Here is a 22612-nt window from a genome sequence, read left to right on the forward strand (position 1 = left end):
ATGAGGTGCGCATCGGAGGTGCGATTCTCTTTCTTTGTTCTAGAAGTACTGTAAGCCGACTGAATTCGATATTGCTGATTAACTGACTACTTCATTCCTCCTCGAAGAAATATGGTGAATTTTTGATCCAAAATGAGGGAGTCGAGGTCCGAAAGTTACGCCCGTAAATCAAGGTCCTTTGATTCTAAAAAACGGCGATCAACGCATATTTGCGAACTTTCACGGGGCTCGGATAGCAACCTACTAAAGCTCCAGCCCACAGCATCCCTTCGTGCCAGATTAAAAAGGTTTTACCAAAAGTTAATAATCGTTACCGTAAAGCATCCAACTACCCGGTTTTATCTTAGAAGTCAGGCCGCGATCGCTTTCGAGAAGAAACGACACGGCCGATCACCCCATTGGTGGGTGATTCATCCCTGTAGTGTTGCTAGGTATGAAACGATTTTAGTTTTCACGTCTTTCGAATCTTTTCTAGAATGTTAATTGTGCAATATTTTTGCCCTTGATCATCAGATTCTGTTGGGAAGTTATTGTCATGACTGTGACCTACATGTACTGCTTTGTTTTCATCCCCTACGTTTCCGCATTTTATATGCTCAACACGCGTTCGTATCATAAGGAACAGTCGATTCTACTACCGGCCTACTTTATTTGCTTCCTTGATATTGGAATGAATTTCATAACCGGATATGCCTCCTCAAACAGTCATGAGATATTCTTGGACCCTGGACTTATCGCGAGGTATTGTTACAGAACAATCACTCGTCACTGGTAATTAGGGTGAAATTTCTTGCAGAGGAATCGCATCACGTGTTATTAAATACTTCGACCTGTACACAGCCATTACGTACGGGGTTACTTTCTCATCGACCTGCTTTCCTCGATTCCGTACAGCTGGATTCTTCAGGACTATCACTCTGTACCTGACGGTACGTTGCGTTACAGGGTATACATTATATTATGTTCAATCTGAATCGCAATCAATGATATCGTTTATGTTTTCACACTATGGTATTTGCGGTATTCCGGTGACTGAAAAGGCGAAAATTCAAACTTTTCCGCTATTATGATTGAATTACTACCCATGATTAAGTTATTCCGAATTCATACGCTGTACAAATCTCTGAACCAGCTCATGCAGGTGATTTGCATTATTTTTAAGAAACAATCAATTATCCAAATAATTAATTTATTACGATTACCGATCAGGTTCTGGGTCTTAGGCACATAGGACGTCTTGTGTGGTGGCTCGCTATTTTATCGCTCTTTTTTTGCCATTGGGCAGCGTGCTTCAGCTATGGGCTTCCGATCATTGTAATGCACGCAACTAAATTACGTTTCGAGGTAAAAGATTTATGAATAAATAATTAGATATTATCACGTTCATACGAACTATAATTATTACAGGATTCAAGTATCTGGATTAAAAATCACCTGGAGATAATCGACCCGAGGGACAACGCCTTCCATCTTTATCTCTACAGTTTCTATTCGGGTTTAACGAGCCTGATCGCCGTTGACACGAGCGTTTTATCAAGTGGAGATGTTAAGTAAGTGTTGTGGATAAAAATTACCTCCATTGGTTGAATAATTTTTCTCAATTCTACTAAATTTTTCTCTCTTGTTTCATCTGAATCCATAGTGCACTGGACTCTCCTGGGGAGACTTGCGTGACCTGTGTCTTGCTAATTTTCGGTGCGGTTTATCAGGTGTATTTAATCGGTGAGTAGGTAACATGCGTCCGATTTATCTTTGCGGATGCAGGATCAGTGTTTTATCAATCGATTGAAAACGGTATAGTGGTAATCCTGCAGCTTGTGGAATCGGAAAATGCTCCTCAAACTCGCTACCAGCAGATGATTAATAATCTGAAATTCTACATACGTGAAAAACGGGTTCCACCAAAGTTGGAGAAGAAATTACTCAACTACTACGAGTACAAATTTCAGGATAGGTACTTCAAGGAGGATGTAATCGTTGGCTCTTTAGCAGGTATCGTTGTTTAATAACAGGTAAAAATATTCAAAATATAAAAATCATATCTTTTTCTGCTGTCCTATAGACCACTTAAGGGAAGAAATCGTTATGCATAATTGTCGATATTTGATAAGCAGCGTGGCACTATTCTGTAAGCTTCCAAAGCCGTTGATCGCGAGCATTGTGGGTAAGCCATATTTATTGTAATTTGGAATCAGCTTTATAATAATTATCAGTCACGCGTGTATAAAATTCTAAGCCACTTTTTCGAATCACATCCGCGTGCTCCGTAGCCGCCCTGAAATCGGAAATTTTTCTCCCCGACGACGTGATATTCAAATGCGAAGACGAAGGAAACTGCATGTATTTCATCGGAAAAGGAACCGTGGCAGTCCTAACTTACGCTGGGAAAGAAGTGAGCCAAAGGAGGTTGCATTTCTCTGATAGTTTCTCGATGATAAGTCCGTAAATTCCATTAGATTTGTCACCTTGAGGATGGAGCCTATTTCGGCGAATCTTCCCTGGTCTACCCTGGCTTTAAAAGAGCCGTCACGGTGATCGCGGTTGAAGAATGCGAGCTCTTCAGGTTCGACCGGAAGGATTTCAAGAGATTGATTCCGGTCAATTCTGACCTTCACCAGCAGCTCAAAAGAGTGGTCAAGGATCAAGTTGCGATCTTAGTGCAAATTGAAAAAGAAGAAATGGGACCAGACCCTGAATCATCGTTGTTGGATGTACTGGAGGAACCTAGTACTAGTCAGGACCATAAAAATACGACCGAACAAGCTCAGTGAATAATCAAAGTCGTTATTATTTTCCAAAAAACGAACGTACAAAATATTTTCATTTAATGAAATAATTATAATTGTGCGATAGGTGCAGTTTACAATTAACTAATAGCATAGCCAGCATTTAATTGAGTCTTAAAAAATTCCCTCAATAAGATATACATTATTAAACTCCTAATTCGTGGAGCAGTTTCTGCGCTTCTTTTTTAGCCTCTTGATCGTCGTCGTTTTTCGCTTCGTATTCTGACGCGCGCTGAAGATACTTAATGGCTTCCTGTTTATGGTTCAGTTTCATGTGACTTTTACCAAGCATAAGTAAATTGTGGCTGTAAAAATTCGGCTCCGTATTTTCTGCGGCCTCAAAGTACTTTAGCGCTTCTTCGAACGAGGATTTTGGAGGATCCCCAAAAATTGCGGCCGCTATCTTTCGCTGGTACCATGCCAGCTCCGCGATTCCGTAGCACCAGCTGCCCAGCATGTACAAAATTGTTGCATCCTTTGGATTCAACTCGGCCGCTTTCTATACGTACGTAAAAATTGATTGTTTAATAACGAAGAATCTACTTCTATGAATGAAGCTGATAAACATAGTTTTCTCACTAGCATATGATTTTTCACGGTAAGTAGCTCCGTTATCCTTGCTTTCATCCCCTCATAGCTGCACTTGGCATCCAAGAATATAGCCATCCATTTGTGAACCGCGTAATGCGATGCATCAATGCTTATCGCCGTTAGAACCAGTTCGTAGCCCTCATAAATCAATTTTTTGCATTCAACTTCAGACGCAGTTTTGGACATGTTGTAAATCGTCCTGCACAACCGCCATAAAATTTCGACATCCTTATTGTCCTGTACGGAAATCATTTTATAATAATCATCGATTAATCAAATTTTTTTTCATCCAAACCAAAACAACTGACCCTATAATTGTCTAGTAATTCATAGATTTTTTTGTATTCACATTGATCGAACAAGGCATCAGCCTTTGCTAATAGAATTTCTTTCTGGGTCAATTTCGTATCGTTTTTCGCGTCTTCATTCGTCTTCATGAAACCAAGTATCCCCATTGCAGTAAACGGCGCGATTGCGAGCTTCCACTCAGGAGCAGGCCATCCTCTGGTGCTGCTACCGATTAGTGTCTGAAAAATTAGAATAAATTATCACGAATACCGCTGCAGTGTAATGCAACTTGCGCAGACTGCAGCAATTAGTATTATCATACTATTATATTGGCAATAGCACATTACCATACCCAACGAGGATAGTTGACCATACCTTGAAGAGAGTGTTGATTGTTCGTCGTGTGGTAGCAGCAGGTGAGACTCTAGTCATTATCGCTGCGCTAATAACAAAGCGCAGCATCTTTTGAACCGTCATTATTTGCACTTTATAGATGCAGTCGGAAAGTTTTCAATCTATTAGTACGTATCAAATATTTCTCTCTGTCATATAATACTCATGCGCTCCATTCGCAAAATGTACATTATACGGAACGCACATGCATTATACACTCACACACTGGTTGGTGTTGAATGCAAAATTTTTCTTGTTTTTATGCGATATTATGACCGAATGAAACAGACTGCTGTGTGTCGGAAGCACTCAAAAGCTGCCATTACATTCTGTTCACCAATCAGTAATGTCATGAGTAATTTATAAAGGAAGGAAAAATGGACGCTCCGTCATGACGTTACATCTGCGTGTAGTACATCGTGCAGTGTTATATATGTGTACTCTTAACGGTGGTGTATGTGCGGTGGTGTAATCGTGAGTGTAGTAACGTAAAGGTGTATTGTACGATTGAGTTCTGCATGATTCTGAGTGCTGCATGTGATGACAGAGCAATCGTAGGCTTCCATAAATATGAGTTCTACGTACGATTTTGAACCGCTCGAAGCATCTGTGCGAAACGTAATTCAGCAACAATCATTGCGATGGATCTTCGTCGGTGGAAAAGGAGGTGTTGGCAAAACAACGTGCAGGTAAATCTGACATAACCTCAACGAAATAAAAATTAAAAAAACAGAGCTTGACTCAACACAAAATGTCAAAGTGAATAGTCATCTTCAACATGAATCTCAAACATTACAGCTGCTCCCTTGCAGTCCAGCTGGCAGCTGTACGTGAAAGTGTGCTTATCATCTCTACAGATCCTGCACACAATATATCCGATGCATTTGATCAGAAATTTAGTAAAGTTCCCACAAAAGTCAAAGGGTTTGACAATTTGTTTGCAATGGAAATCGATCCAAATGTTGGAATTACAGAGTTACCAGAAGAATATTTCCAGGGTGAAGCCGGTTAGTTGATAACAGGGTGATTATTTAAACATATTTATCCAATTGCTTGAGTAAAGATTCAAGCTCTGTTCAGGTGTTATGGGTGGTGAGGCGATGCGGTTGAGCAGAAGTGTTATGCAGGAAATAGTCGGTGCTTTTCCAGGGATAGATGAAGCTATGAGTTATGCTGAAGTTATGAAGTAAGAATAACTTGAGCTTAGTTGGTTGTATGCTAATTCAGCATATTCTGAAGTTATGCATACATATCATTGTGCATGTATGAGTATGGCTCTACGATATTATATCTCATTTTAGGCTGGTTAAAGCAATGAACTTTTCAGTTGTTGTATTTGATACCGCACCTACTGGTCATACATTGAGATTGTTGTCCTTTCCACAAGTTGTTGAAAAAGGTTTAGGAAAATTAATGAGACTAAAAATGAAGATCAGTCCTTTCATATCTCAGGTATGCTTTCACATTGCTCATCATTTAAAATTGAGAGGATATCTTTGAAGGACTATTGCCATACCCTTACATGTGTTTGTGACGAACTATAACTTGCTACAGATTGGTTCCTTGCTGGGTATGTCAGACATCAATGTTGATACATTTTCAAACAAAATGGAAGAAATGCTGGCAGTTATTCGCCAAGTCAATGACCAATTTCGAAATCCTGAACAAGCAACTTTTGTCTGTGTCTGCATAGCAGAGTTTTTGTCCCTCTATGAGACAGAAAGATTAGTTCAAGAATTGACAAAATGTGGGATTGATACTCATAACATCATTGTAAACCAATTGTTATTCCTGAAGGATGGAGACGTTCCTTGCAGACTATGTCAAGCCAGGCATAAAATTCAAGATAAACATTTAGATCAGGTAATCGATCAATTAATTAATCTGATCTACGATTACAGTGGGTCTAACTGGATTGATGGTTTAGAGTTATCACTTTCTGAAAATAATTATTTTAATGCCGTTTTGTGTATGTGAAGATTGCAGACTTGTACGAGGACTTCCATGTGACTAAATTGCCTTTGTTGGAGCGCGAAGTACGTGGTGTACCTGCTATAAAAGAGTTTTCCACAAACCTGATGGTGCCGTACAAGCCGTAACATTGGAATCATTGTCTTTCTGTACATCGTATTGTAAAAATTGAGCAATATTTTTTATGAGTTGTATTCGGATGAGTTTCACATCAGCTTTTTTACCAAACTTACGCTGGGCAATGAGGTTGAGCACGTACTTTGATAAGGTACTTTTGGATACTTATCTTGTCGTGACTCTCATAGCAACCGTACATGCGCTGACTTTATGTTGACCATTGACACTGTAGTAGTTATGTCTAATTCGTTATTGAACTCCTTTTCATGGCGGACATAAGTTCGAGTGCAATCGGAAATGTACATTATTTGTCCTTAAAACAATTAATTAATAAATTACCACACCAAATAATTCTAGAATTCTCGCTTATTATGCAGTTCTAGACATCCTCTCCTAAGCACTTCCGAACAATTATTGAATTGTTGAGCGACAGTATACGTCTGCATACAAATCTAACAGTTGACTGAAGGTAATTTTCAGTCAACGATCTGACTGATCTGATCGTATCTGATAGCCAATGCTGAATGCTGAGAAAATCTTATATTTGAATGGTTTGAATTTGCCGCGAACCGTTGACAGCCTCTTTGATAGATGGCCACAGCAGTCATCGTGTCGTCTGTTAGCGGTTTTGTTGACTCGTCGGTGGAATCTGTCAAAAGACTATTAAAATCATGGAATCATTGAGTGCAAGGAGGATTTTTTTGTGAAATATGCGCCTCAAGTTTGTAAAAATACTACTGGTGCTTGCATTGCTAGGTAATATAGTCGTGTGGCATAGAATATGGCGATTATTTGCGTCGCCAAGCGTATCTCTAACCGCGACACCGGCTGCCTCTACGATCGAAACTTCTCAGAAGTTTCATCGACGTTTAGCAAGATCAGTCACCGTGGTTATCCGACAATTCGAAACTTTTGAAAATGATGTGGCTTCCACAGTGGAGTCCGTAATGAACGCCTTTCCCACCATTCCCATTTTAATAATATGCGACGAGCTTCCATACCCGCCGTTGGAATTGAACTTCAAGAATGAAACTATGCGATATGTCAAGCTCATCAATCTCCAGCTTGACTTTAATAAATCTTTCGAAGAGAGAAATCCCCTGTTTTATATTAGGACAAAGTTTGTCCTGTTTATACCCGACTCCACCAGATTGAGCGCAAAGCAAGTATTACAGGTAAGTGATCGTCTAATATTGAGTATTACAAAAAAAAATTAAATTTTACGCAACACAGAAATTTGTAAACACTGTTCAGTGCATCTGACTACAGATGGAAATATTTTCAGAGTATGATTATCCAAGCAACTAAGTTAGGTGCCGTTTCTGTGGCTGTTGGAGCTAATCCGTTAAGTTGTATCGAAATGGGGCTGAAAGTCAAAGAATGGAGCTTAGAGATGTCCAACGTTGAAGGATCCATGTGTGATTCAATAATTGGACGTCATGCTACTATGCTGGAAGCTAAAATTTTAAGAAAATTATCTGATCCGTTTATTCTGCCATTCACGGACGCCTTGTACTTACAGACTACAGCTTTAGGAGCCAAAGTATGTGAAGTAGTTCGAATGGTTTTTGAATAGATTGGGTAGTTCAAACCTAATGCTCGTTTCTCCCTTTCTTTCCGGCCACTAGATACAGCTCCAGAATGCCTGTTGAACTTAGCAATAGAGGCATCTGGAAAAGATTGCATGCTGTAACCAATTATTTGCTTGTCTCTAGTCTATAAATTTGCCATCTGAACATGAAAACTACCTGATACCATAAAAGATATCCTCAGCCATATGTATTCAGTTTGATGGGCTTAGAGTGATATCTGCTTTTTCCTATAGCCACTTACTTGTGTAATCAGCGATCCCATGTTCTGCTTTTGTTAGGGCCAATTTGCTTAATTGGCAATAATTGCTTTTAGGAATTATGTTGTGTAGATGTTTCAAACTCAAGCCTTCTCCATAGACTAATTTGCGAGGTTGTTGTGCATGTGATTAGGTGATTGGATTAAGACTTTGTTTTTCCACGGTAAGTACGTTTTTGGAAGTATTTTTATATATTTATGTATAAATACCTACTGATGAATAAAGTGCATTAAATCTGTTGATCGTAAATTTTTTTCAATTAAACATGCACAGATGTGTATTCTTTCCCAGGTGCACATAATGAAGGAACATCATTTGAATGAAGGAAAACCATTATTTCGAAGTCATCAAGCCCAATGGAAAGTACAGCAGTTATACCAAAGTCGCGAACGCGAAATGTTTCAAAAATTAGCAATAAAAAGAGTAACCCGTGCATCTGGTTCCATTGAATGGTATGGCTGTTCACGAGAAACTCCTAGATGTTTTGGATCCGTTATAAATGGAATACCATCATATCTTTATCAGAATCGGTTCACTCCGCCTTGTTGTTTGACAGGCTTGAGACGAGTTGCTCATCACGTATTTGATAAATTAGAAGAAGTTGGCATTCGTTTTTGGATAGAAGGAGATTCTTTGTTAGGAGCGATGAGAAACGGTGATATTTTACCATGGGGACATCAAATAGATATTGGGTTGAATCGCGATGATATTTTACGATCGCCGTGGTTGGCTAGAGCAAAAAATAAACCCGTTTCAGATAACTTAGGGTTTGTGTGGGAAAAGGCGACTGAGGGCGAATTTTTCAAAGTTCAGTATTCCAAGACAAACCACTTGCATGTCAATTTGTTACCATTTTATTCGCAGAATGGTACTATGATGAAAGATGCTTGGTTCTTGAAAAATAAAGATTTTCCAGAACAGTTTTTGCATCCCATGTCAAGTATAGAATTTGCTGGTAGACAAGTACCATGTCCAAATAATATAAGAGATTTTTTAGAAATGAAATATTATAAAGGTGTGATAGAAAACCCTGAAGTACCTGGAAAACATTCCACTGATTAGAATTTTCGAATTATCTTTCATATTCCTGGAGTGGATTAATTAGATGGCCACCGTAGATCTAATTTTTTTAATAAAAAAAGCTATGTTTTGGAAATAATGATTCGAAATATAGTGTACCAAATGTTGTGATTTGTTGAATCAATAAGAGCCCTTGTTGAGTGTAATTTTAGATGGCCGACTGATGATATAAAATGAGCAAAGTCTCTTGTAATGTAGTTCGCTAACTAATGAATTTTCTCGATCCATTTTAATAAAAATAAGATAAGTTGAAAATTTCTTGTTACGTAGATAAGTACTTTGTATATTCAAATATACTATGCATAAGATATATATTTCAATGTTGAATATACATAGGATCCATGATGAATCATTTTTACAACTTCCAGTATGTGTTTTTTATTTTTTTTATTTCGAAGAATGCTTTGTATGATGGCTTGCTTCCAAGTTTTCGATCAAAAACATTACATTCCTACAACGCTAGCGTTTAAAATGAAATTCCTATTGACGTACTATTTAATATTCATTCGCTAATGTACGAATAAGTTCAAGGTTGAAGAAATGAATTAATTTTTCTTACTGTTAGTCATTCCCTTGTGATATCTTTATTAACAATACATATGGCACAGCAATATCCTTCTAATATTCACATATACACGCGTTGAACGCAGATTAAAATGATCTAGAATCTAGATCTTATTTAAAATATTGTAGATATAGCAACACAGATTCAAACGATTTTTGAGATTAAACTATCTTGTTCTTCAAGTTTCATTTATGGCTTCGAATGCAGTTCGTTCAAAACAGTTATAAAAATCACAGTTCAAAAATAATCATTTCTCACGGCGAATCATAGGCGATGGGCTATGATAGTTTTGCACTAGATTTCTCGTTTTATAAACTTATGCAAACATGTGTGTAATATCACTTAAGTGCTTGATGCAAGAACAAATACTCCACATTATTACTATTTATTATAAGAAGTCAATATTTAAATAAATATATATCTATACATTATCGTACTAATGATTTGATTGAAAAACATGATAACGTTTACGTAATCTGAATATATTCATATTCATATAGATATATAAAAGCAAGACGTCGTGTGATTTACAAAAATATACCGTTTCCATTCGTCAAGTTTTAACTGAACTTATGCTTTCAGCAAAATTTAATTTATTATTCTGACATCCGCTGGGGGTACTAAGACTGGGGGTTCTCTGACGAAACTTAAAAGCCGCTCCAGTTTCAACGCTTCTAATTCGTGTTGGGTCATTTGCAACTGCTTTTTCGTTGGCTTTATTTTGAGTCGTAAATTTGGCGACAATTTTAACGTGTGTATGGTTCCCCTGGTAGTTATTAAATTGAAAACTTAATTAATTGGCTTCATTTTCTTGCATAAATTATTTGAAAATAATGTTTCACTTACTTGTCATCCCCTACAATAATGAATGGTAAGGCAACATTGAATGCCAATCTGGTGAGCTTGTTTCTTCTTCTGCTCACAATAGCTTGACTGCAAATAGGCCGGTATTTGTTGATATTTAAGTCGAAGACAGTCACTTTTCCGTCATTAGACACGCAAGCCAAAACAGTTGAACTGTATGGAGCCCATTGAACATCCCCTATCGGTACTCCTAAATCGAACATGAATAGCGGCTCCCTGCGAACAGATGTTTTATGATATTGGTTTCACCCTTCAACTAGATACAAATAAATCAACCAAGGACTACTAACAGTCTCTCATCTTCCCATATTTTTATTCGCCAATCCCCAGAACAGCTGGCAAAAATGCTTGAATTGTATTTATTAAACACAATTCTATGTACAGGCATATTATGAGCTTCGTCATAAGTTCGCATATATATGCTGCTGTAAGCTGTGTTGCATTTATAAATTGTGCCCTCCTCAGTTCCCACAAGGAATATGTTTCCATCATTTGGATGAAATGCTATACATGTTCCGCATCCTAAAAAATAAACGATCGGGCATGATTCGAAATAATCTCACAATGATTCCCGCTTTCTTCATAGTAGATTCACAACCGCAGTTGTTCATTATTTTCATTTTTTTTTTGTTTTTGACTTTTACCTTTCAGAGTAATCATGGTACCATCTGGCCCTGGAATCGGAGGTCTATCAAGGTATAAAGTCATGATGGTAGTAACTCCCAGATCATTCTGATTCAACACCCAATGATTGATTTTACCGTCGATGCTTACGCTGTAGAAGGTAAGATTACCCTCTTCTGTATCCGGTGCCCACCTGACCTATAAAAAATCGTATCGACGATTTTTTATTATTTCGCAACCGAAGGTCATTATTTTTATTTTTGACTGATTTTAACGTACCTCCCAAACAATACCTCCATGTTTTTGGGTAACTTCATTACTCTTATATTGTGGCTCTATAGGTGGTAACATTATGTTATACACTGCTACTGTGCCATCCATTGTTCCTTTTGTTGAACACAAAATCATGGTATCAAAGTTACATTGAAAATTTAAGACACTACAATATTGTTTCTCTGTAAATGTCTTGAACCAGATATCCAAAACCCATAGGCAAAATGATTTTATTTTTAAATGAAATAGGGGCATACCAATTACTAGAAGATGTGGATGTTGCCCATTAAAGTCAAGACACATGACAGGAGAATCAGTTGGGCAAATCCATTCTGGGTATGACGGATTTTTCAGACTGAAGAGACAAACGTTACCCGTGTTCATGGGACTTCCAAATGACACTAAATGAACAGAAAATTATTCCATCCACTGTTTGTGTTGAATTACTTTACTAGAAATGAAGCCCTTAACAGCTTGCCCTTCATTAAAATTAATCATGCCTCATCATTAATTACTTGTTCCAAAGGCAGTAGCAAAGAAATCGTTATATCTCCCATTAAAACACATGTCGGTGACATCGTGTTTCTTAGATTTTTCGTAACTAAATTTCCACAGTGGTAATAAAGAGCCTTCTCCATCCTTGAACTCGTCACTCGGATCGTTCCAGTACCTGTAGTCTGCGTGTATTTCAAAATTGAAGATGAGATGCTAACTGTAATTTTTTTTTTCCATTCATCGACATTTACCTTGGGATATTTCGTCAAAAATATTCTGATTAACCATTCGTTCCAAAGTTTTAGAAGCTTGAAGCATTCTGATGTTAGTGGCCATTGCTTCCATTTGTGCTTTGCGTTTCACGTCTTCCTTTTTGGGTTGAGGTAGGGGTACCTTCCTTTCCTTTTCCTTTTCTCGCTGTTGTTGGGCATAATCTTCCTAGAAAAATACCCACATTGATGATCACAGTTGTTCAAAATCATCAAAATTCATTATTTTCATTACAAACCTGGTAATCATCAAAGATGATCCACTGAAATACGTGTGCATTAAATGTCGCTCTTGGGGGAGGTACAGTTTGAGTAGACATTTCCTGTAATTTCGAAGTTCAGATAGTGATTGCTTCAATTAGTTCTTATATAAGCAAAGAGTTATTGTCTACTCACTCTCATGAGATTATTGTATGTGAGCGCCGCTCTTTCACAAAAGTTGAATTGATTTGGGACTTTCTTTGGCTTCATCACCTCACCCTCCTCATCATCAACTTCGGGTTCAGGTTCAGCATCTTGTTGGCCATCTGCTTTACCCTCATCTTCTATTTTTTCTATTAATGATGAAGTCATGCAAGTACATGAAAACTATTATAACTGTGGGGAAACAGAATCGTACCTTCTGCTTCTTGGGTGGCATCTAATATATGTTCGTCCTCTTCTTCCTCATGACCTTGCTCCTCTTCTTCATCATCTTCATCTTTTTCTATCAGAAAATCTAAGGGTTCCTCTTGCGCATCCACTAGAGAAATTACATTGAACCATCTCAGAGATACAGATAATGATGGCATTTTAATTATGCAATGCATATCCTTGTGCATGATTTTTCGTTGTGCATGTTTCTCCAGTAATAATTATGCTACATCGCAATGGTACTTGCTGATAATTCCACCGGATAATTGTATTCTGGCCTCATCTGATTCTTTATGTAATATCGTTCCAGGGATGTTTAAGAGAGTTACTAAATGAGGTGGATTAGGTAGCCTGATGAACTCCTTTTGCCTCCATGACCATTCAACTAATGCATCGGGTATACGAGTGTTGTGCATCATTAAAACCCGTGCTATCTCTTCTTGTAGTTCCTGAATTAGTCAAATTCATTAGTTAGGCAATAGATTGATACAATTTGAAGTATGGCACAGCTACTCACAATCTCAGGTAATTGTAACTGGTCATCTGGTCTGAGGTAAACTTTTCCTCTCATCCAGTCCATGTCACCTCCTGCCAGGTCCTGGCGGGACGTCCGAGACTTCTCCTTGCTAAGGCTTACCGACATTTGCTATGAGCAAATAAATTATTAGTTAGCAATTAGCTGTATAACTGATTCATCATAATTACAGCCTAATATGTCATTAATTATTATTCATGTCTATAAACGTACTGTCATGTCCGATATTTTGGACACCTGTTTCTTGGGTGGTAGTATAGGCATGATGATGAAGTCCCAGCTGTTAATATTTGAATAGATCTAAAAGCCTTTCATTGATCATATATCCAAGACTATCAAAACTTTTATAGCTAGGCACTAAAACCGTTGCTAGCACAACTTCATTAGTTAGGGTTTATCACCCAACGCCATTGCAAAGATCCATTGGATTTTCAAACACATTATAAAATATAACTTCTATATTTTGAACAAAGTTTTGTTTGTAGCCAAACGCGATACACAATTTCCAATTATTTTACTTCACATGTCAGTCAGATAGCTTAGTTTGAAGAATGGCTACTTCAAATAGCAGATGTTGATTATTTTATTATCTTTGTTTTTCCATTCTTCCCACTGATCTCCATGCTTATGGTTGCTAGGGTAGATAACAAGAGGAATATCATCAGAAATTAATTCAATTTAATCATTATATTCTTGCTTAATTTATGTTTCACAAAATCATTTTTACATTACAAGAATAGTGAGTATAAATATTTCTTCAGTTCTCAATCGAAGCTCCTCGGGTCTCAGGTATAATATATATTGTTATTTATTTGATAAGCATTCGATTTAGTAATACAAACTATGATTCACTTTTCTAGTCCATCTAGATCTGTATTGGTGTTTGTAACACTGTATCGCACAACTATATGGCAGATCATTACCATGTGATATTGTAAGCTTATGTCATCAATCACAAATTTCTCAAATGTTAACATTCGGATTGTCGAACATTTCGAGATAAACAAATATTTTGTTGCAATGTATTAACTATCCATACCGTTTACTACCATGGTGGTCAAATTTTACTGGTCTGTTTCATGCTGGAAAAGATCAATACTACCCAGTCCTACCTCATGGTGATATTAGCTGCTCAACAAGTTTCGTGTGCACATCAGAAGTTCATTCAATAATTCTATTTATACGAACCGTTAGATTGACCTAATTTTTATCGTGATTGTGTGATCTTATTGCTATTGATGAAGTGTCATTTCAGAGGTCCATACTCCTTTTAATTTGTATATCTAATATCAAAGTCTTCTTTGGCATGATTCTGTATCAAGTTTTACAATCCAAATTATAAAAACTTGTTGAATTATTGTTCTTATATTCTATTTCTCAAGGAGATTAGGTAATGCCTCAAGTTCCAGAATATCATTAAAACTAATTTCTTAAGATGATGGAGGACAGTGGAATAGATAGTGATCCAAAGGCTTTGAATCAGTTGGAAGATGAAAGACTGTTTCCGGCAAGCAATATGTTCATTATATTCCTATTTTTTTATCTGTCAAGGAATAATTTCAACCAATTATTGTATTTATTTCATAGGGTAGCGACAGTAGCAGTAGCAGCAATCAGGCACCTACTCCACAACGAAGCACCACGAAACAACTGCAGAAAAAACTTGGTGAAGATTATTACCATTCTCTTTTGCCCTTCTCACATTAAATGTTTAGTCTAAGATAATGATAGTTGTATCTCATGATTGCTGGATCCTCATACAGAGGCCAGAATAGAACAAGCAAAACGGAGTCAGCGAAATTCAGAGTACAAAAAACTTCCCAGTAGCGGAGGTGGGAATAGTGGGTCCGGAACCAGTACAGGACTGATTTCAATTCAAAGATTACCAATTCCACATAAAGGAAAAGAGCACCATCCCTTAGTAGAATATTGGCAGAGTGAAAGCGAAAGGTAATATATGGAAATAATAACAATACAATGATAAATGATAGTTCCTTTACTTTTCATCATTGTGAAGTTGAAATTCCCCCGTTACAGTGAAGACGAGATGACGTTGTACCCTCTTTCACGTTTGAAAGAGTCAAATAAACATAAGCAAGACTTAACGGATACATTCAGCATCGAAGAGTTGAGCGAAGGAAGTGAGGATTCCTTACACCTGGGTCCTGCACAATCGTCTCATCCTCATGCACGAACCTACACCCCTGTTGGATGTTTCACGTGCCATTGTCATATCTTGTAATTATTTCAGAAACGAGCTGACCTCAAAATGATCTAATGGCTGATTTCTGGTAAAATGAAAGTATACCAGTACATTACATTGTTCATCAAGTATTGAATTATTTGGTAGTATAATCAGATATAATTTTAATCATCGATCCAATCTGCCAATTCGGTCAATTGCAGATATGGCTAACAATAATTTTGGATTTCTGATACATAATTCGGGCATCATGACGTTCATATTCCACAGGTATCTGATGATTACAGTAACGTTCGTTGAATAAGACTGTGCTTCCTACTTTACAAATATCCACTCCAGAAAGAAGTTAGAGTTGACTTAAAATTCTGAGTGCTAAACTAGAAAAAACATATATACCTGAGCAGGTGATTAGCGGTCATTATCGTAGGACGTATGCAAAATAAAATTAGCCACTAAGAATTACGGACACTTTACGACCTTTTTCGTCGCTGAATGTTAATTTTGAAATATTTTTTCATTTTTCATTTCATGAGTGGCTGGAGCCCATCTCAATGCTACAGAACATACAATAAAGGTGGAAATGTAGCTGATTATAGTTTATAAACTGTTGAACTTTTGAACTTTACATTTACACATAAATGCATACATGGATTAGGTATGTTATTTACAAGAAAGGGATATCTTCGGTAATAATCATGAATTCAAAGATGTTTTCATTGATTGACGCACAAATGACAACGACTAAAACAAATATTATGGTATATAATATTATACACAATCCTATGTATAGAGATCATACATATATATATATATATATATATAAAAAATATAGCTATTTATTGTAATGTTAGCTCGACTCTAGTTATCGACAAAATCTTCTACATGTTTAATAGACGCAGATGGAATATGAGGTAGTGACTAATAAGAAAGAAAAAAAAATTGATGTGTATTTACTGGACCAAAAGATGAATAAAATAAGCTGTGACTGAGCTTTGACCTTAATCATTCGAAAGTTCAAACACGGCAAGGAAGAGTCATACAAACGAATCTTGGAATTGGTAGTGGCGGGGGCAAGTGAAAATGTTCGCAAGGAATTCACGTCTGCAGTGAAAGTAAATACATTTTTGTGTAAACAATATTGATTTGCTTTCATAATTTAATGATTCAGATCGGTCATTTTCATTTCTCAAATCCCGCGTAAGGGTATGAATCGACATTTGAATACTGCGCAGCGTAGTCGGAAAAGTTTGCGGGTGTGACGCCCAATCTGAATTGTTGTATTTTCAGTATCCTGATTAATTATCGATTTTTCATTCTCAAACCTGAGAAGCATGGTCACTCAGTACATTTCTATTTAGAAGTTTTCATTCTCTCAGGTTGTCAATTTAGCGGCAATGATCATTCTTGAAATGCTACAAAGGTAAATTTGAACAAATCTGTAGGTGGCCCGCAGTTCCTTAGTATGCAGTGATTGCAGGTAAGTATTATAAATTTTATGATTACTTATGTTTTCAAAAGAGTCATACATTGAGAATACTGGCGAAATTGCTACGGTCTTCGGAATTACCCATCCCCAAACTATATGGTCACTCAATATTAAGAATAAGAATTATGATATTGTCGGGTCCGTTTCTACCAGCTTTTGGGGATTGATTATCGATTAATTGATTTCTGAGGGCAGGGTATAAAATTTGGAGATAAAGTAGAAAGGGTAGGGTTTAATATGTGAGTTGGTTCACCCCCCGCGTCGCTGAAAACCGGCGCTGACGTCGTAATCGGGGGTGCCAGATATCCTAGAGGAAATCAGAAGAGTGGGGTTGAGGGTGTTTCAGTTTCAGTGTGAGGCCGGCTGCTAGCCGCCCAGCATCGAAATTGTAATTACACCTCGCGATTATCGAGTAAAGATTCGAACCGAAATGGAGGTATTTTCCTAAGGTGGCAACCTCCGCTGCATGCGTTGTAATCAATAGAAAAAAACCTGGTGATCCTTCCGAAATAAAAAGGAATGAGTAAATGAATAAATTAATTGAACAAGTAAAAAAAAATGTTGAAAAAGAAATAATAATGATAACGATTAAAGTTGTTTCACCGAGGTTCTAATGTGCAGGTTCCCATGATGTATTTTAATTTACGATTTGAATATCGTTATTGTGTTCTTTGAAATACAGAAAAAGCTTCGGTGCTCGATACCTGAGAATTGCCGTTGTTACGTAAACTTGAGGCTAAACCGATATTATAACGAAACAAATACCGAGGGTAACGAAAGAAGAAGGAACAAAAAGAAAACGAATTCTATAATACAACTGATGTTCGTATATAATAATTGTTGATTCCAAAACGTTATGCAATCTCCAACCGCGGTGGATGCAGATAATTATTCGGTTGGAATATTTTGAACGTGGTTATAAATTTTCGATAACGCATTACAGTAATTATCACCCGCAAATAAAATTATCCTGGTTTTCTTGTATATAATAAAACGTAACCCAGTCATAGATAATCCGGGTTCCATCCCCCGCAGCATTACATCTCGGCGATATTTAAATAAAATACAACCCAGCTACTGACCCCATTCAATTTTGCACGACGCACAAGAACAAGAACAAAGATCAGGAATTAAACAGAAAAATAGAACGAACTGAAAATGGAATGAAACAATAATTTTTAGCAAATCTCGAGGATTAAAGTAAACCGAATCTGATGTTTTTAGATTGAACAAAAGCGTCCTGGTTTCCCGATGATATCCTCCATTCACTGAGAATCTCCAACTAGGATTTATAACATTCAAACAAAGCATCCGTGAAAAACAATATTAACGAACATCCCTTGCGCAACAGCCATATTTAAATTCTTTTTTCCGCAATATTCGAAGACTCGGAAGTTATATACATATAAGTATATACACTTGGAGCATTATCCTTATATTTTACCTACATAATCAAATTTGCAAATGCTGAATCAGCAGCAGCAGCTCGATTCCAACCAGGGTACGTGGGTATAAGAAAGTTATTATTTATTTAAAAATATATTTCTTTGTGGTTAAAATTTTCAAAACAAATCAGTAATAATTTATCTGCCGCCCTTGCTCCAACGGAGGAAAGGATACAATTAGTGGGAGGTCATAAAAATTAATTGACGAATATGTTATAATATAATTCTAGTGCGGAAACGGTTATTATAATCCTGCTTAATTGACAACCATTATGGGCTTATGTATCGATGAAAATTAATTGCAAAACCGTAACAAGCTGTTAGTCGAAATCACATCGTTTAAATCTTTAAGGAAGAAGGAATTAAATAGGGGAAGTCGGTTCGTAGGACTTGCGACAATAATTGACGACATCCGGCGTTCGTTTAACGATTACATTTCTTAACTAGCTACCGAGGACTTATAACTATAAAACTATACATAGGTATATACGTATAATATACACGCATTATGACATTAAATACCCTGTCCGATAATATAACCGTTTGTAAATTTAGTCCATTCCCCTAAAATACCAGCGGAGAGTGTATCAGCTGTCGGAATCAATACCAAAGTACTTCGAAGTAACCACGTATAGCTGGTACCTAAAGATCTCGGATTTTGGGGTGTGAATCATACAAGGACGACAGCAACTTATGCTACATCCTCTATCGTCCTCCTCACTCACTGTGACTGTGATCTTATCTATGGATAATATAAATTTCTTGTGATATTAAAATATAAAAACGAACGATAAAACGCAAAAAAAAAAAGAAAAAGAATAAGAAACAAAGCAAATGAATAATAGTTAAACATAAATAAAAGTGATAGAATTTTACGTGGGAAAAAACGAGAAGGCTACAGCGGCACGCGAGACCGTTCGTTAATCCAAGTACAAAATTTTGGATCCGAAGAGTCAGGGCAGTGCGAGGGGGGGGTGGGGGAAATAAGAACTGTGTAAACCGAGCGACCGATATATTCGTAACACATTATACTAGATCGTCAGTATTATTGGTGTTCGATATTTGGTCACGTCGCCCCTACTCGGCTAGAAACGTAGCGCGAGGAAAATGATCCAGTGGTTCGCCAGCTCGCGTCAAAGACTTGTCTTCTCCTCGTGGATTATCATCGTTAGAGGATCGTTACTCATAGACACTTGAAAGGAAGAGTTAAACGTGCGCCGTATAAATGATTTCTGTTTTATTTTAACTGTATAGAATCAGTGCTCATAAGCACGTTGTGAAGTTTCGACAGTAGGTATTATAAGGTGAAATATTCAAAGTTCGTACGTGCAACACTTTCGCGTTTCAATTCTGTAACATGGTGCGATCGCGCACGGATTTCATCGATACCTCGTGATTATAAAATTTATCTCAGGTACGTAAATCGTATAGAATCTAGATCAATGATTCATTTTATTTCAGTTTCAGTTTCAGTTTCATGACTGCCTAGGATCGGCGCATTTTTCACAAATTTATTCCAACTCCTAATCATACTTAAGTTCATGTGTCCAACGTCTATATTCGTATCAACGTCATATATAATTATTATTATCGTCGTAATTGCTGTTATCATGATTATTGACGATAAGTTGTACGGTGTATTATTCCGTCGTTTATGTACACATTCAAAATTTGCCTTTGCTTTAATCATTCCCATGTCATTTCTACTCTTGCCCTTATGTACGTACAGATGTTTGTTTTTCGATCGCCGGTTCATTGACTAAGTATAGTACATAGTATGTTGCCATATTATTTTCAAACTACAATCAGTGTTATCACTCGTGTCCGAACTCCAAACAACATTATTGCCCTGATAGAATTGGGATACGACTGTTGGACAATGAGAAACTACTACGGTCACGTTTCACGTTATGTTACTTTGAATTTCATGCTATTTGTTCGGTACGGGGTAAATTCTGTTTGCGATAGTTGCAGTGTTCTCTTTTTGACAATTTTCGCCGTGATGATTTTAGCAGAATCGAAATTCCGTCGGAATTATAATAAAAAAATACCAGATTCGAGCCCTACAAAAAAACGTAATCACGCTGTCGTCAGACTCATATTTTTTGTATTAACAAAGGTTGTTTGTATAATTGGTTTTTTTTTTTTTTTGTTTTCGCCAACTAAACGGCACACTTTAAACTATACCGTTAATTAGGTAAGAAATTCTCTTCGAGGGTTGAAATCGCTTCCACTATTCGAAGTTTTACATCTTTACTGATTCATTTTCTCATTACACGATCCGCGACTCTATGAATTTTCCACACTTTGTTCTTTCTACTTTCCGATTTCATTCGGATTCTTTGATGTCTGCTCTTTGCAGAGTTCACATCCCCGTCATCAGATATCATAATTAGCCAACCGATAGCGTGTAGCTTTTTTTCCAAGCTTCAATTTTTAATATAACCCGTTTGTTTTTTTTCGCGGGGATTTCAGGTTCTCCTTGACCCCTCGGTAGAACCAATCGGTCCGGGGAATCCCCGGGGCCCCGGGTACCCCAAAAGGCAACGTGCATATCCCGTCGCCCTCTTCCCGGGGGTGGCGCGGGATCCGCCAGCGTGGGGGCGCAGCGGTACGTAGCGAGGTTTGTGCGTCGGATCGCCCGTAGGCTCGCCCGTCGACTGGGCAGGGGCTCTTTGGGCCTTAGCCACGGTCTCGGGCTGGCGGAGGTGACGACGACAGGGGGGTCCGGGGCGACAGGGGCGACCGTGGTGTTGGGGGTAGCCGAAGACCTGGCCGCCCCCCCCACACGCCCCTCGACCCAATACGGCAACAATTCATCCGGAAATCATCAGCATCATCATCCCCGAGGGAGGGCCATGTCCATGAGAAGCCTTCACCGCCGCGTTTCTCATCCGTAAGTCATTTTTCAATGGTATATATATTCATTTTGAACTACGCAATACCAAAATCAATTACTCCCGTGCACTGTGGTATCGACGCCGGAGACATCGATATGCTGCGAGAAAGCTCTCCTTATTATTTATTTTTCCATCGATGTATTTGTGGGGTAGAATTTTACTTGTGAGTTGCGGGACTTTGAGATGGGTCAGGTTGTACGGGGCCGAGGAGCTGAGCATGTGGAGTTAAAAAGTTGGTTCGAATATTATAAATCCTCGTCGCCTGCAGAAAGTCAAATAAATAGCCGACTCCTGGCCCCTAAGAGTCTGCGGACCGTTGGAAGGGGTGACCTACGAGATGTTGATCGAGCTTGGATAAAAATAACTCGGAATTATAAAGTTTGTCAAAACTTTATACGTTTCGGGACTTACGTGAAACTCGTTTGAAATTTTTCCTTTTTTTTTTTTTTTCTCTCATGGATTCGCACCACCCCGTAACAACATACGCGTCACCTGTACACCGATTTCACTGAATAATTTTTATCCGAAGAGCCAAAAAAAAAAAAAAAGGGAAAAACCTTCGTCAGCGTTCGCCACAACGGTGAACTTTGAAACACTTTTCTTTATCCAAAGAAAAGGTTGGAAACGAGCTTTTGACACCACGAGGATTCTATTTCGGAAAAAAATTTGTCTCGAGGTTCTTCCTCATACCGGCTAAGTTGCCGCAATTCGCGCCCTTTCATACCCTTGGGAGAAAAGCAAAATAAATTTGATATCGCCAAGTATACCTCTGCGAGAAACGCGCCCTGGGCCATTGTAGTTTCGAAGCTTGTCCGCCGCCTATAATAATACCACTGCAAGTTGAACTTTTGGTGGCAATTTACCTTCTTTACATCCGAAATCATTGTTCAATCTCACGTGTAGTATGTACAGGTGTATATATGTAATCCAACATTTATACAGACACTGATTTACGATGGAAAAAAGTCAACAATCGTTATTGATTTGGAAAACTGTAGGTAAAATATTTACCTCGCCGATTTTCATACGAATTTGTGCGAAAATGTGGCTGCGTTTACACGTACATACATTTGTAGATGTAGATACAGCTTTTGCATCACGTCCCATGGATTTTATTCCAACTGACTTACCATATTCATATATCCGGATCAAAAACTTTTTTTTTTTAATTCGAAACTGAACCTGTGCTTTTAACTTTTAACAAGTGTGCGACACCGACGCTACGCCCGAATGCATCGCGTCATA

At 37.7% G+C, this 22612-nt stretch overlaps 7 protein-coding genes across 12 annotated transcripts in view; 5 read left to right on the top strand and 2 right to left on the bottom strand.

Annotated features, from left to right (window-relative positions):
- Positions 1-132: 132 nt before the first annotated feature.
- On the top strand, positions 133-2771 carry LOC105686230 (potassium/sodium hyperpolarization-activated cyclic nucleotide-gated channel 1-like). The gene is made up of 11 exons (XM_025746145.2): positions 133-431; positions 514-741; positions 895-929; positions 1041-1141; positions 1210-1344; positions 1408-1550; positions 1643-1722; positions 1765-1992; positions 2063-2164; positions 2271-2392; positions 2457-2771. The coding sequence occupies exons 1-11, from the start codon at positions 133-135 to the stop codon at positions 2769-2771; spliced, it is 1788 nt and encodes a 595-aa protein (XP_025601930.2).
- Positions 2764-4402, bottom strand: LOC105686254 (regulator of microtubule dynamics protein 1-like). The gene is made up of 4 exons (XM_012400909.3): positions 4041-4402; positions 3686-3904; positions 3366-3614; positions 2764-3285 (listed from the first exon to the last, which is right to left on the bottom strand). The coding sequence occupies exons 1-4, from the start codon at positions 4140-4142 to the stop codon at positions 2932-2934; spliced, it is 924 nt and encodes a 307-aa protein (XP_012256332.2). The 5' UTR covers positions 4143-4402; the 3' UTR covers positions 2764-2931.
- A 42-nt stretch (positions 4403-4444) lies between these two features.
- On the top strand, positions 4445-6497 carry LOC105686246 (ATPase ASNA1 homolog). Its single transcript, XM_012400898.3, has 6 exons — positions 4445-4747; positions 4857-5065; positions 5139-5244; positions 5360-5510; positions 5613-5921; positions 6038-6497. The coding sequence occupies exons 1-6, from the start codon at positions 4629-4631 to the stop codon at positions 6155-6157; spliced, it is 1014 nt and encodes a 337-aa protein (XP_012256321.2). The 5' UTR covers positions 4445-4628; the 3' UTR covers positions 6158-6497.
- Positions 6498-6642: 145 nt separating this feature from the next.
- On the top strand, positions 6643-10071 carry LOC105686427 (ribitol 5-phosphate transferase FKRP). The gene is made up of 3 exons (XM_012401248.3): positions 6643-7321; positions 7432-7689; positions 8287-10071. The coding sequence occupies exons 1-3, from the start codon at positions 6857-6859 to the stop codon at positions 9055-9057; spliced, it is 1494 nt and encodes a 497-aa protein (XP_012256671.2). The 5' UTR covers positions 6643-6856; the 3' UTR covers positions 9058-10071.
- Positions 10072-10205: 134 nt separating this feature from the next.
- The window catches only part of LOC105686446 (dynein intermediate chain 2, ciliary), a 49596-nt gene continuing 37189 nt past the window's right edge, over positions 10206-22612 (bottom strand). Inside the window, exons 3-15 of one of the 2 annotated variants that reach the window (XM_048654423.1) lie at positions 13316-13444; positions 13029-13247; positions 12839-12893; positions 12562-12719; positions 12405-12488; positions 12148-12334; positions 11917-12078; positions 11659-11802; positions 11408-11514; positions 11149-11326; positions 10795-11026; positions 10487-10720; positions 10206-10406 (exon numbers count right to left, since the gene is read on the bottom strand). In XM_048654423.1, coding sequence (XP_048510380.1) covers positions 10229-10406; positions 10487-10720; positions 10795-11026; positions 11149-11326; positions 11408-11514; positions 11659-11802; positions 11917-12078; positions 12148-12334; positions 12405-12488; positions 12562-12719; positions 12839-12893; positions 13029-13247; positions 13316-13444 — 2067 coding nt within the window. In that variant the 3' untranslated portion in view covers positions 10206-10228. The other variant, XM_025746143.2, reaches the window with a different exon arrangement.
- Positions 13105-16350, top strand: LOC105686433. Of its 5 annotated transcripts, XM_048654427.1 has the most exons (5): positions 13105-14590; positions 14716-14840; positions 14921-14999; positions 15084-15283; positions 15371-16350. In XM_048654427.1, the coding sequence occupies exons 2-5, from the start codon at positions 14824-14826 to the stop codon at positions 15573-15575; spliced, it is 501 nt and encodes a 166-aa protein (XP_048510384.1). In that variant the 5' UTR covers positions 13105-14590; positions 14716-14823; the 3' UTR covers positions 15576-16350. The 5 variants fall into 5 exon arrangements, with proteins under 5 accessions (XP_048510384.1, XP_048510383.1, XP_012256695.1 ...); XM_048654426.1 differs by having other exon boundaries at positions 13105-14840; XM_012401272.4 differs by having other exon boundaries at positions 13105-14840; positions 15097-15283.
- Positions 19454-22612, top strand: part of LOC105686343 (potassium/sodium hyperpolarization-activated cyclic nucleotide-gated channel 2) — a 113809-nt gene continuing 110650 nt past the window's right edge. The window contains exons 1-2 of the mRNA XM_048654421.1: positions 19454-19881; positions 20943-21363. Of these exons, the coding sequence (XP_048510378.1) occupies positions 21326-21363 (38 nt within the window). The 5' untranslated portion in view covers positions 19454-19881; positions 20943-21325. The remainder of the gene's footprint in view (positions 19882-20942; positions 21364-22612) is intronic.

The sequence above is a fragment of the Athalia rosae genome, chromosome 4 (genome assembly GCF_917208135.1).
Source record: "Athalia rosae chromosome 4, iyAthRosa1.1, whole genome shotgun sequence".
Lineage (NCBI taxonomy): Eukaryota > Metazoa > Arthropoda > Insecta > Hymenoptera > Athaliidae > Athalia > Athalia rosae.